A 14,906-nucleotide genomic window follows, 5' to 3' on the forward strand; every position below is an offset into this window, starting at 1 on the left:
AGTTACTACCCACGGTTAACCTAAAAATATATTCCAACCTTTCGCTTCCACCAATACATAATGATCGCATAACAAATCATTACAACTTCAAAGAGCGTTTTGGTCGAATAAATGCCCCCTTCATCGGCGCATCATCATTCGGAATCATTCGCGCGACAGCCAAGCATCAGGTTATTGAACGCCAAAAAAGAGCATCGAAAATTTTATTGATTCCATATTTACGATGCACACTGGCCGATGAATAGGTGTGAATCACGTCAGTAAATCATTTTCGTCCAAATACGTTCACTTTATGTACAGCACTAAGAAGGCCACAATGAGCGCGATTTCCATATAGTCTGGCGATCAAAAATATTTTTGTTGTTTTTTTGTCAAATTTATGAATTCTGTGATACAAACTTGATGTTTTGTTGTCAAAAAAACAAATCGAGACAAGAAGAAAGGGCCTGTAGTGAAATATTGATTTTGTTACTAATGATACATATAAGTCACTCGTACGATTTACGCACTGTATTAACAAAACTTCAAAAGACCTTCCTTTGATATTTCAAGAATATTTTAATAGAAGTATTAACTATGGAATGATGAATAAAAAAAAATCATCAGAAAAAATCATTTTTCCGATTTTTGACCGCCTGGTCGCCCATAGTGATGATGGTCCGGTCAGTAGAGGAATGTCGATTGTGGAAGATGATAGAAGTAGGTAAGGCACATCGGCATCAGGTGAAGAGCAAAAAGGGGCACCTTGCCCATGGTCTTTGCTTCGTCGACCGATTCGATTGCTCTCCTGTTGCGGCATTGGCATTTGGAGATAGACGGACGAAATTTACCCGCGTGCACAGTTGTTAGCCGCTGGAGTGGCCAAATCATCTTCACCGAGACGTTGGCTGGTGCGCGATGGGGCAATCACATTGTGCAGGAAAAGTATGTAACGTATTTCGGTCGAGACCCGTTACATTCCTCCCGATAAAAGCCGTTCAATAATTTCGATGGCCCACCCCTAGGCCGATTAAGTGTTGGTTTTAGGCATCGATCCACAAAGCAGTATGGTGAATTATGTAAATAATTCGAAACGACTTTGAACCCTAGAGAAAATCTCTGAAAAATCTATCTCTATAAAAGGTTTTTGCAATCAACTGATACAAAATCCAATATCGCCATTGAAACCTCTTTAACCTAACCTCATTAAATAAGAAAGTTTTACGACGAAAAAGGTTTTCTTTTTAAACTGTTTCAAGAACAATCATTAATCTGTCATGGAACCTTCCTAATCTTCCGCCAAAGACTTTGTGTTATTTACAGTACCTAGGTTTCTAAAACGTTCGGATCCGTTTCCTCACACTTGCAAAAAAGGAAGATTAATTTTTTTTTCCTAATGCTTCCAAAACTCACCTAATAATATTTCCACATAAACCAAAAGCTCCCTATTTGCAACCTTAACCCTCTAATACCCAAATTTTTATTTTAGATTTAAGTATTATTTTTCGTTATCTAAAATCGTTCTAAACACGTTTTGGGCATTTATTTATTTTTATTCGCAAATTTTGAAATTTTGCTTTTTGATTTTTATAATTTTTATTTTTGAACATCCCTAGCTTTTTTCATTTTTTCGGGCTTCAACTTTTCTAGTTGTTGATTTTTTGCAATAATAAAAATTTAAAAATATTAAATTATTTTTTATCGGAGCGTATTTTATTTTCCGTGTAACTAACTGAAAAACAGGTTTGAAATGATTTTAATACCACCTGGCTCTTCGTTTGTGATAGGTTAATCGTAGAAAAATATAAAAGGTACGATTTTTAATATTACACGTTAAATGAAGCCCAGGCATTTGTAGGTTATATAAGAATGCAATTTTTCAAAGAATTTCTAAAAATACAAAAAAGTTTCAAAAGTCATAAAAAACTTTTCTTATATGCGTGTTATGAGTCAAGGTATAAGCCAAAAATAAAATCATTTTGATTTGCGAGCTACGAAAAAATACACAAAATTCCAAAGTGTACCCCGTCTAAAGGCGGAGTTGGGTATTAGAGGGTTAAAGCAGACATATCGATACGATGAGAAGGGTTTCAATAAACTGGCCTGATAAAATAAAGTATCTAGGGTCCATGTTAGATGAAATTTCAACTTTCAAAAATCACTTGAGGACATTCAAGGCAAATATAACAAATATTCTTCTTCTTTCTGGCATTACGTCCCTACTGGGACAGAGCCTGCTTCTCAGCTTAGTGTTCTTGTGAGCACTTCCACAGTTATTAACTGAGAGCTTACTATGCCAATGACCATTTTTGCATGCGTATATCGTGTTTTTTTTTTTTTGTTTTTTACAAGCGGGAAATCTGCAAACAGATCCCCTGAGAAGATAACTCAGGGAATGCGGGGATGACGCACCAACGACGACCCGCTAAAACCAGCCTATGCACTGTGCATGAGCAATTCATTTAGAATTGCTCAAGTGGTGAACAGTGCATCGACATGACCCTTGGACTCAGACCCTCATCTCCCCGGAACCACCTTACGGTATTTCTTCGGGAAGGGACCAGTGCATATAGCACAACACGTGTAGCAGAAGTAGCCTAGGCAAACTGCTTCTCCTAGCCGACTTAAACAATGTTACAAGGGACCAGCCTCGGCAGGGCTAATCCTCTGCAGCCAACTCTTGGTCGGCGCGCCATAGACGCTGCAATTCTAACATAATGTGAGTGACAGCCGTAGTTACTGCATTCCAGCACTCGGCATCCGCACACATTCTCTCTATAATATTGTCGGGGGACGTGTCCCCTCCGCATGTAGTGAGCATGCGGCCTCTCACAACAATGAAACGGGGGCAATCGAACACGACATGCTCCGCTGTTTCCTCTACACCAGCACAATTGGGGCACGCAGGAGATTCTGAGTGCCCGAACCTATGCAGGTACTGTCTATAGCAACCATGTCCTGACAGAAACTGCGTCAGGTGGAAGTTCACTTCCCCATGCCTTCTACCATACCAATCTGACACATTTGGTATTAGTCGATGGGTCCATCTACCCTTAGTGGAGTTATCCCATTCCTGCTGCCAGCTTCTGAGCGTTTCCTCTTTACACGTGTCGCGACTCCTCTGGTACCCCTTTGGTTGAAGCATTGAACATCTTCCTTGATGATGAGCCCGATGGGCGTCATCCCGGCTATGATGCACACGGCCTCTTTAGATACCGTCCGGTATGCACTTGCTACTCTTAAGCACATTATCCTGTACGTGCTTTCCAACCGCTTTAGGTTTCTGTTCGTTCTAAGCGCTTTTGACCAGATTGGTCCTCCATACCTTAGTATGGATAGCGCCACGCTTGCCAGCAGCTTGCGTTTGCTGGCAATTACAGCAGAGCTGTTAGACATCATCCTCGAAAGCGCCGCTATAGCCGTAGATGCCCTTTTACAGGCATATTCAACGTGGCTAGCGAAGCTCAGCTTGTCATCGATCATTACCCCAAGATGCCTAAGGGATCGCTTGGACTCTATGGTGCAATCACCTACCGAGATAAGCGCCCGTTGCTCGGACTTGCGGTTGTTGACCACCACCACCTCAGTCTTGTGACGGGCCAGTCCTAGTTTCCTAGACTTCATCCATTCCTCAACCAGGGAAATAGAGTGCGCTGCTGTCAACTCTACTTCCTCCATCGATTCACCATAGACCACTAGGGTGATATCGTCGGCGAAGCCAACAATCTTAACACCCGTCGGAAGGGGCAGCCTCAGTACGTCATCGTACATCGCATTCCATAACAGCGGGCCCAGGATTGAACCTTGAGGTACTCCCGCGGTAATTCGAACGCTTTTCTGCCCCTCCTCTGTGTCATACAGTAGAATCCTACCATCAAAATAGCTTTCTAGAAGCTTACACAAATGCACCGGTACCTTGAGGCGGTGATGCGTATATCGTGTGGCAGGTACGATGATACTTTATGCCCTGGGAGGTCGAGAAAATTTCCAACCCGAAAAGATCCTCGACCGGTGGGATTCGAACCCACGACCCTCAGCTTGGTCTTGCTGAATAGCTGCGCGTTTACCGCTACGGCTATCTGGGCCCCTTATATAACAAATATATGGCACGGTAAATGGAGGAGTTCAGACCGACGATCGGAAAGTTCAGCGCCCACCGGCTGACGAACGAGAACGGTCTACGGCTGATAGATTTTCCGCCTCCTAGAATATGGCCATTCGTAGCACCTATTTCCAGCACAGCCTCCCGTATCGGTACACCTGGAGATCACCTCAGCAGACAGAACGGCCGATCAAACGGTTGTCTGATTTTCTAGATTAGTGCTCTTGAAAATTCTAGGTTTAACTTCGATGCATCTTCACCATAATACTCAATTTATTCACTTTCCTTTATAGTGCTTTTCTATTTTATCGAAAAAAGCTTGAGTGTGAAAAAAAATCCATTGTTTCAACATTTATATTCATTTCGGGAATCCCGGGATTCCCGGGACGTCAGTTCGTATTTCCCGGGAAACAGGAAATTACGAAATTCGTCAAATCCCGGGATTTCTTGACCCGGGATGTCCCAGGATGGACACTTTAGTTTGAACCTATCGTGGCGCTAACATTGACTCCGACCACTACCTGGTGATGGTGAAACTGCGCCCAAAACTATCCGTCATCAACGATGTACGGTACCAACGCCCGCCTCGGTACAATCTAGCGCGGCAACAGGAGGTCACCAATGTGTACGCGCAGCATCTTGAGGCAGCGTTGCCGGATGAGGGCGAGCTCGATAGGGCCCCTCTTGAGGACTGCTGGAGGACAGTCAAAACAGCCATTAACGACGCTGCTGAAAGCATTGTCGGTTGCTTCGCCAAGAGATGGGAATGCTGTACCGTTCTCAAGAAACGCGGAAGTTTTATCAGAAGCTCAACACATCTCGCAAAGACTTCGTGACGCGAGCTGAAATGTGCCGGGATAAGGATGGGAGCATCTTGACGGACGGACAGACGTGAGGAGATTGAAAGGTAGAAGCAGCACTACGATGAACACCTGAATGGTGCAGAGAACACAGGCACAGAAGGTCAGGACAGCGAAGGCGATGGCTACGTCAGCACAGCGGACAGTGGAAACCAATTAGCTCTCACGAGAGGGGAAGTTAAGGATGCCATTCAACAGCTCAAGAACAACGAGGCCCCTGTCGAGGATGGTATCGGAGCCGAACTCATCAAGATGGGCCCGGACAGGTTGGCCGCTGCATCAGCTGATACTAAGAATCTGGGAAACGGAACAGCTACCGGAGGAGTGGAAGCAAGGCGTTATATGCCCTATCTACAAAAAAGGCGACAAACTTGAATGTGAAAATTATCGTGTAAGCACTATCCTAAACGCCGCCTACAAAGTGCTATCCCAGATTCTCTTTCATCGTCTATCACCTATAGCAAACGAGTTCGTGGGAAGTTATCAAGCAGGTTTCATCGACGGCCGCTTGACAACGGACCAGATGCACAAATCCAGACCGTGCGGCAAATCCTCCAGAAATGCCGTGAGTACCAGCTCCCTACGCACCATTTGTTCATCGATTTCAAGGCGGCAGTAGAGTAGAGCTATGGAAGATCATGGACGAGAACAGCTTTCCCGGGAAGCTCACAAGATTGATTAGAGCAACGATGAACGGTGTGCAAAACTGCGTGAAGATCTCGGGCGAACACTCCAGTCCGTTCGAGTCTCGGCGGGGACTACGACAGGGCGACGGACTTTCGTGTCTGTTGTTCAATATTGCGCATGAAGGTTGACACCGGAGCGCCGGACTTTACAGTGGAGACACGATTTTCACGAGATCCGGACAATTTGTTTGCTTCGCATACGACATGGATATTATTGGGAGAAAATTTGAAACGGTGGCAAATTTGTTCACCCGCAACGAATCAACAAGAGTCAGGCTAATGGTGAATGCGTCGAAAACAAAGTACAGGCTGGTTGGCGGAACTGAGCGCGACATGGCCCGCCTAGGAAGCAGTGTTACGATAGACGGGATACTTTCGAGGTGGTGGGAGAGTTCGTCTACCTCGGATTCTTGTTGACGGCTGACAACAACGTTACTCGGGAAATACGAAGGCGCATCAACAGCGGAAGTCGTGCCTACTATGGGCTCCACAAGAAACTGCGGCAAAGCAGATTCACATCCGCACCAAATGCACGATGTACAAAACGCTCATAAGACCGGTAGTTCTCTATGGGCATGAGACGTGGACTATGCTCGAGGAGGACTTGCAAGCTCTTGGGGTTTTCGAACGCCGAGTGCTAAGGACGATCTTTGACGGCGTGCAGGAGAACAGCGTGTGGCGGCGAAGGATGAACCACGAGCTCGCTCAAACAACGGCGAACCTAGTATCGTGAAGGTAGCTAAAACTGGAAGGTACGCTGTGTAACGTTTTACGTTTTTTTTAGTTTAAAAACATAAATAATAAACAAAACAAAATATGATTTTAGTTTTATAGCGTTGAATAAAATTTTTTTGTTTGCGTTCGTAAAATGCAGCGATCCATGTAGCGTAAGCATACATGGTCATTTTTAATAACAATCCCATCATTCTTGCTCTTATCATTCGCACAAATAATGTGAGACATGATTTTTTTTTGTAGTGTCATCCATAATCATGATAAGCATTGCTTCAAAAAGGTAAAAAAATTTACTCAGGGTAATAATCTCAATTTTTGCTAAAACCTAAATGTTTATTAGTTCTTGTCTGGAAATGTTATAAGCAGATGGAAGAGAAGAACTATTCGTGCATTGAAAATATTTAATTGATAATTGTTGTTTATATTCAAATTGGCGCAACTTCTCATGGAGTAAATCCAACAAATCGAATAAATCCAATCGATAAATTCTAAATGTCTGGAATTCTTGGGTGCAAAAATCCATCCGCCTACCAAATCGAAATAATAGCCTATTAATCACTCAAATTCTTTTTCCCCAATTTTCTTCCGTTCCAGTAACCGACTCTCGAGGCTATCACCACCCCCTTCATTACCAACAGCAGCAGCAGCAACAACAGCACCATCATCAGCCCCAGCATCACCAGTCTTCATCATCGCAGCACACCACGCCTACTACACAGAAAAAGAAGGGTTTCTTCAAAAGTTTTTGGAAAAAGTCACGTCACTATTCGCTAGAAAAGCAGTAAGCCATGCCCCAGGTCAGGTCAGGTCTCGCACACCCAGTTGGAAACTTTTGCTAGGCTAGTTGTAGAACGACACAGATATTTATACACAATTTTATTTGCGGGTGGAAGTACTTTAACCACAAGATAACTCTAACAAACAGCAATCTCTTATCTATATTGGCCTAACCGAAAACAGAAGTAAAATATACAGTCAGTGGGAGGAGAAAACGAAAAACCGAAACGAGTAACATAGTGAACTGTAAGAAAAACAGTGCGTAACATTTTAACGGATGCAACACATCAAGATTATTATCACTAATCATATTACACGAGAGCAGCGCGCGAGAATAGCAACCAAAGATTCAACACATTTTGTCACTTTCGGTAAGTAATGAAATTATCTGCAGGGGGATGGGAAAGGGTGAACCCTATGGGTGGCGATAGACTGGTCTAAAAGCGGTGGAATAGATTGGAATATCTTCTTCTTCTTGGCATTACGTACTCACTGGGTCAGAGCCTGCTTCTCAGCTTAGTGTTCAATTAGCACTTCTACAGTTATAAACTGAAAGCTTTCTTTGACAAAGTGGCCATTTTCACAGTCGTATATCGTGTGACAGGTACGATGATACTCTATGCAAAGATAAGTCAAGGAAATTACCATTACGAAAATATCCTGAGCCGGCTATCAAGCAAAGCCATGCTGAGGGTGTCTGGGTTCAATTCCCGGTCGGTCCAGGATCTTTTGAAAGATTAATGGTTATTGAGTGGGATTTGTAAATATTTTTCAAGCCGTTCTTTTTCGCTTCTGTTTCTAAATGGTTCTTGTTTTAGTTTCTGCTTAAATTTTGTTTTTGTTATACCATCTAGACTCCTCAAGTCAAGTACGGCGCCGACCATGTCCTTACAGCTAAAAGAGTATGTAAATACTTGTAGCAACCATTGCTGCCTATAAAGTAGAGCATTTTAGGCGCGAATTTGTATGGAACTGCAAGCCTTTGTCATTCTTTTTCCCTGTTTAGACCAGTCTATTCATCAACCGGAATCAAGCTCATTCTTATCAACTTTCCCCGCTAGTTTCTTTGTATCATACACGTACAGCCGCACGTCAATGTTAGAATCGAATCGAGCATAAAAAAATGCTTATCAGAAATGTCGAATAAAAAGCCTCCCAAACAGTCTCCCCGATAGTAATTGTTTTCTCCTTTAGCGTCCTCTGAGGGTATACGCAGATAGAGGCGCACGCACGATGTTGATCACACAAATAATAATTCAGAGAGAGCAAAGGGCACAATGTCAGTCGATTATAAGTTTTGCGTTCGATTCGTGTGAAGTAAAAATTCAACCTCTCCCTTAAATTGAACCTCCTCGCCTGCTGTGAGTAGCATTCCGATACACCTTAATATCATAGCAACCAGCCTATTAAATAACGATATTTGAGGACGAATTAAAAAAAACAAAGGAAACCATGAAAATGTTAACAGAATCACTTATACAAACATACAAACAAACAACACATTTGCAGAAACGTTACTGATTTAAGTCGAAAGCGTTGAATTTAATTATGGTACCATTTATTAATCGATTTTAGGAATGTAAGCAAAGTCAAGAGTTGTAGAGAGCAGGTCGTAACCACCCAGGAGTAGAGTAGAAGAAATTTGCTTAAAGTATGTAACAGAACCACAGCAAAAAAAAACAGTAAAAAGTAATTGGCTTGCTGAAAAGCAAAACTGTTGTTAGAACGAGAGTGACGTTGTCTTTGTAGATTGAGTCATTGTGTATAGAAGTGATTTGTGTACAGATGTTGGTTATCTTAGTTTGTGTTTCCTGTAATCGACTATAGATTATATACATATATGAGCAGATATTATTATCATTTTTTTTGTACATTTTTTATTTATAGTGCACTAGGTAACCTGTTAAGTTTGATTATTTTTTATTTACGGTGTATTTCTTTTTCTTGTGAAATAACTTATACTTTCTTGTGCCTGTGGGAGTGGCGCCCAGGCCCCAATTTTAACAGCTACTGGAACTAATCTCAGTTTAACCAAATGCAAAAACAAGCAACACACAAAATGTATCTCCAAGTTTTCCTATATTTACGGAACGCATTAGCCCGAATAAACTCATTTTAATCAACTTTAATCCTTTAATGCTCTCTTTTTTGAAAGAAATCCTAATGTTTTCACATTTGACATAGTACCGGCAGGTAAGAATAAACTGAAAATGCCGAACGATTTCAAAATGAGTTGAGGTGTCCGCAATTAAGTTTATACAACAAAGAAGGTACCCTGCGCACTCAATGCTTTTAAAATTTCAATCATATGTGATTCATTGAAAACAAAACATAATGTTCTGAAATTTTGGGGGTCGGTCATCTTTACCAACTAATACTCGGTTGGAGAAGCAGGTGAGTTTGTTCCATATTATCATGCGGAATTCAGTTTGCAATAGATGCCATTGGAACGATACGGTCTTTGTTGTTTATGTTTCTGATGTTGTGTATCGTCGGTTTGGGATCACGGAATCAAAAGGTCCAAGCCAAGAATGGATATCTGTTTTAAATATGACACAGTTTCCACATTTTCTCCATCCGCAAAACAACACGTGACTGAATTTCGCGTTGTAATTAGAAAACTTTTTCTCTCCTTTATTCGAAGTACGATATATTTCGCGCATAGCTTGTGATCTCGCCCTAAAAACCGAGTAACCGTAGTTTAGCTCCTAGCCGAGTATTTATTTCCTTGCTTCTAAGCAAATTTATTTATTTTGTTAATCAACAGTAGACTACATGTTTGCTTAATTCTATGTTGTATTATATGTCAAGGAGTCTTGTCTTAGCTTTGTTCGCGGCATGGGCAGATCAATGGATCATTGAAGGTAGTTTTTGCAAGTGCTCACCGCATCAAAACAAAGGCGACTTTATATGGGATTTAACATTGTGATAGCATTGCATTGGAATCAATACGCTGCGATACAATATCATTGAAAAATGAAATCATGGCTATTTCGCGACGCTCATTTAAAGTTTGCATATCGATAAGCATGCATCGAGCCTCGTATGATGGCAGAGGAAACGTTGTCCAGCCTAATTGGCGTAAGGCATATAAAAGAAATTGCTTCTGTACTGATTCGATTATACCATTTGATACCATTTATTTTTATATGTGGACACCACACAAAAATACAATATTCTAGAATCAATCTTACATAAGCAATGTACAAGGTTTTAATCGTATATGGATCCCGAAAATTGTAGCTAAAACGCTTAATAAAGCTTAACATGTTGGTAGCTTTATGGATAATCGTGTTATAATGATCAGTAAAGGTAAGTTTAGAATCTAATATGACATTTAAATCTCTAATCTTATCGCACTTTTGAACAATTTGATTCCCCTAAGAGACAGTAATCTGTGGTGTATTCAGTTTTCTGTTATAGGGTAAATGATGGCTTCGGCACCCTGAGGGTATTTTCGGCAGCACTAACTTATCGTCCTTGTCAACATTTATCTACGGAACAGGAGTTAACTTCAATGTACTCAACATATTCCTTGAACTATAATCTTCCTTGTGAATCTCATCTTTCACAAAAATATTATATAACATGGGTTTAATCATTAAATAAAATAAATGTATACGAAATTATCGTCATTCGTGAGCTGCCGAATAAAACAACACAAGAACTGCTTAAGAAAAACTCACCACTTTAAACGGTCCAATTCTCCGCTCCAATTCCAATTTTTTCACAAAAACTACGCACCGATCACTTATGCACTATTGAACTTTCGATTTGTATATAATGTACTCGAAAATACTTAATTTCAATGCTTCAAATCACAAATTAAAATTAATGCACTTTGATTTCCTCGGCAATCACTTTTTATTACTGGACAAGGTTGCCAGGAAACCATATTCAATTGCTGTGTATTTATTATTCACAATTTAAATTCATAGAAAAAGTCAAACACAACTCATTAATATATCGGAATTAGGCAACAAAGCATGCATTGGTAATAATTGAGCCTTTCAATACTTTCATTATCTGCGTATTGTAGCGCATAAACATCAATATACTGAAAAACATATGAAACATACGTCTTTTAATAGGTTAACTATTTTGGCAACACTCCTGTTGTTCTACAGGCAATTCGCGACTACGAAGCAAAAAGAGATTTCACAAAGCACTCGCACCAACGGAAAACCTCGCAAGGAACTGTGAAAAAAAGCAAAAAACATCTCTCCTTGTTTTTCTCACATAAAACCGAAGAAAACATCAGCAGCTTCGTAGTCGCGAATCAGAGGATGATGTTTATGCGTCAAGTCATAAGTGAATTGATTTGCAAAGGGTCTATTCTGATTGTCTCATACACTGAGAATAATATGAACGCAAATAAATTTTAATTGTGAAGTTTGGATTTTGATCCAAATAAGCCGATCGAACAATATTCGGAAAGTGCGAATCATAAACCAACAAAAAATCGTGAAACATCGCAACCGATTTTTTTTTTATGTTACCATTCACTCTCTCGGTAATAACATGGTGATAGAGCATTCAAGAGCAGCAATCGTTACATACCACAACCATATCGAGCCATTCAGCGAATAGTTCAATTCACGGTGAAATTATTTACCTTTTGCATTTAAAGAAATTTAACTACGTAAGTACCGTCGTTGGGGGTGACATTTGGCCAAAAATGTGTAAGTCCTCATTTATTTCTAAACAACTTTCGCAATTTGCATGATATGTTCGGCTAAATAAGAGAATACTTTGCTAATGCTGAACAAATGATTGAAATTTGATTATTTTCTTCTAAATAGGAAACGTACGAAAATTTGCCCAAACTCACCCCTTCGAGGGGATGACATTTGGCCAAACAAACAACACTCAGGAAAGTGAACTATCGATAAACATAGGAACCCCTTATGAAAATTAGCCACAAGACATCGGATTGAAATTCATTAATTTAAGTTATAAAACCGAAATTTGAAAACGACAATAGTTTTCGCGGCATCGTGGAATCGAGCCAAGAAACCTTTTTCTATCGACGCCTTAATATGGGGTGATGCTAAAACGATACATACAGCTTTCGTTTTGCAATAATCGTTCCATCATTCTTAAGGCAAAATATATGAATTTATATAGTCCAGTTCGCTGCGTGTAGAATAGATACGCAAGAACAAATCAAGAGAATCGTGTTCCTTTCAAATTTTCTAGAGCTTTCCAATATGATGGATGATATGATGGACAGGAATGTGAGATTTCTAAATAGCTGGGTGCTGCGGTCTGGCTCAATATGCTTGTCAAGCGGGAGCCTGATTGTCGGAGCCAAACATTCCAGATTGTGGTTATGTTACTTGCGAGAGAGTAATTTGATCTCGTGAGAAAGTATTGTAATCTCAAAGATGAAAAATATATTAATTTTTGTTATTTTTTTTATATTGCAACAAATTGTTTAATAGTACAACAGTGTACTTAATATACACACAAAGGATAAATACTTGACATTCCATGCGCAACATTTTGTCGGTTGAGTATTTCTTCTCCTTCTGGCTTTTGGCCACCCAAAAAATCTTCAAAATCAAAGCGTTCGTGATGATGATGCCATCGGTGTTTCCGAAATTGATTAATCAGAATCATCGTTTTCGATGTTATTAGGTTTGATGCTAGGAATCGAGTTTATACATCTTATTAGCCCACCTTCTTGATTGAGGGGGTATGCTACGGCCGAAATAATAAAACCATCGACATGATCCTTTCAATTGCTCCTCCCGCAACTTTTGAACGAACTCAGCGTTGTAATCCACAGGCACAGTCACATAAAAATGGAATAGATCCACGGACTTCTAGCAGACCCACTATTGGCCGATTTCACAATGAGAAAGTCATTAGAGCTAGGACACATTCAAGCTCTCCAGAGAGAAATCAGGGAGCGAAATTTCATAAACAGAGAGCTCAAAGTAACGTTTGAGGGACTAATACGACAAACACAATTCTTCACAAGAAGCATGTTTCAAGATTTGCTTGAAAATAAAAAGGAATTCAGTTCGCGACACCCAGCTAAATAGTATTCGTCCACCTAAAAGCGATATTATCTGTGAAGCCTTAAAAGTGACAATTTAAAAAGGCCTTTTTCAAGCTTTTTTCGATGATTTATTAAAAATAAACTACTAGTTCTATGAATCTAATATTTCGATGGTACAGTCGACCTTCATTCGTTGCGCAAAACCTGTAGCCCACTTAGTGCAAGACTTTGACTAATCGGGCTGAGTTTCGAGTTGTCAAATAACATAAAACAAACAAACGAAGCTATAAACATTGATAAATTGCGTCTTATGTCAGAAAATGACGTTTGCCTTCGTTTTAGGTGGGCTATAGCCCAACTAACGAGAGCCCAATTGAAACGCAGCCCACTTAAAGATAATGCAACGAACGAATTTCGACTGTAGTTGTAGATAATTTCAAGGATTACCCCGGTTACTGTATTGAGAAGGTGATATATTCCGAAAACTGACAGCTACTTGATAACGTCATTCCTATCCATCTCGAACAAATTTGTGAAAAAATAATCTAGTGATCCTGATGGTATATAGTACGAAAGAAGTGAAACCAGTGTGTAGCAAGTGGTGAGTTACAGTCGTCGGCACTAACCAGAGGACGGTGTGTCCATCTTTTTCTCTTTTGTGATTTCTTCCTTTCGTAACGACAAAAGTCATGCGTGTTATTTGAATGCGGACGGATGGTGTGGATCTGAGAGAGACTCGCGAAGAGGAAAAATATCAACGTCATATGCAGCCCAGATTCCCCTCTCACGAAACGTCAAATGCAGCCCACCGTTTTTATGGCTGAAAAAGTGAAAAGTATTGTGTTCAAAGTAAATTGTTATTGAAAACCTCAGTCAGCGCAACATATTTTTCCAAAGTGGCTGATAAATCTAAGCAGGAGATTAATTATTTCTAATGTCTGCTACGTTTGCTGGCATGAAATTTCACTCAAACGGCTATTTATGATTCGATGTGATGCAAACTCAATCATTTTTTGCTGAGAGGTTCATGTGAGGATTTGAACGGCTTGCGCATAATTGGTATAAACACAAAGTGGAATAAGAAAAAAACTCAGCAATCCAGAAAAAGAAGACCGTCTTCGCGAGTCTCGTCTCAGGTGTGGATCAGGAGCGAATAAAAGGGATAATATTCCGGCGCTCATTTTATATCAACATTCAGCGATGGCAGTAACGCGCAGACAATATTACGCGCAATTCAAACGCAATTCTGAAATACAAATTGTCCAATGATTGCGTTCCGTAGATTTTCCTTGCGGAGCACAATATTATGAACCAATAGGGCGATATTCAAAACTCAAAAGGCAATAGATGGCTCTTTTTTAATGGTAGTAAAAACGAAATCCTGATGCAAAGAAAGCACCACGGAAGATGAACTAAACACAAAAAGTTATGTATTCACTTTACACTTGATTTCTAATCAATACTTTTTTGATTCAGTTTCCTAATTGCAAGCAATTTACGATTTTAATCATTTTCCGACTACCATTCTTCCATGAAAGTTGAAGGTTTGAGAAATTTGAGAATCCAGCGTAGCGCCATTCGTGATCAAACCTCAACATCCCACCGCAAAATCGCTAGTGTTTGGAGGTGATTTTAACCTCCAAATTGCCAAATAACCTCCAAAACATCACCTCCAAGTTAGTTCCAATAACCTCCGTTATATGAAATATGGTGGCGCGTCGATCGTCGCAAGTTTATCATTAAACAGTCAATCAGTGAGC

General features: G+C 40.3%; 1 protein-coding gene across 5 annotated transcripts in view; it reads left to right on the forward strand.

Moving 5' to 3' along the window:
• LOC5577722 (rho GTPase-activating protein gacF) overlaps window positions 1-9,268 on the forward strand; it is a 410,293-nt gene extending 401,025 nt beyond the window's left edge. For 4 of the 5 annotated variants that reach the window (XM_021844557.1, XM_021844559.1, XM_021844556.1 and 1 more), the window contains one exon: window positions 6,957-7,469. In XM_021844557.1, the coding sequence (XP_021700249.1) occupies window positions 6,957-7,147 (191 nt within the window). In that variant the 3' untranslated portion in view covers window positions 7,148-7,469. Of the gene's footprint in view, window positions 1-6,956; window positions 7,511-8,333 lie in introns of those variants that run through there. The other variant, XR_002500441.1, reaches the window with a different exon arrangement.
• The last annotated feature ends 5,638 nt before the right edge of the window (window positions 9,269-14,906 follow it).

The sequence above is a fragment of the Aedes aegypti genome, chromosome 2, assembly GCF_002204515.2.
Source record: "Aedes aegypti strain LVP_AGWG chromosome 2, AaegL5.0 Primary Assembly, whole genome shotgun sequence".
NCBI classification, from domain to species: Eukaryota; Metazoa; Arthropoda; class Insecta; order Diptera; family Culicidae; genus Aedes; species Aedes aegypti.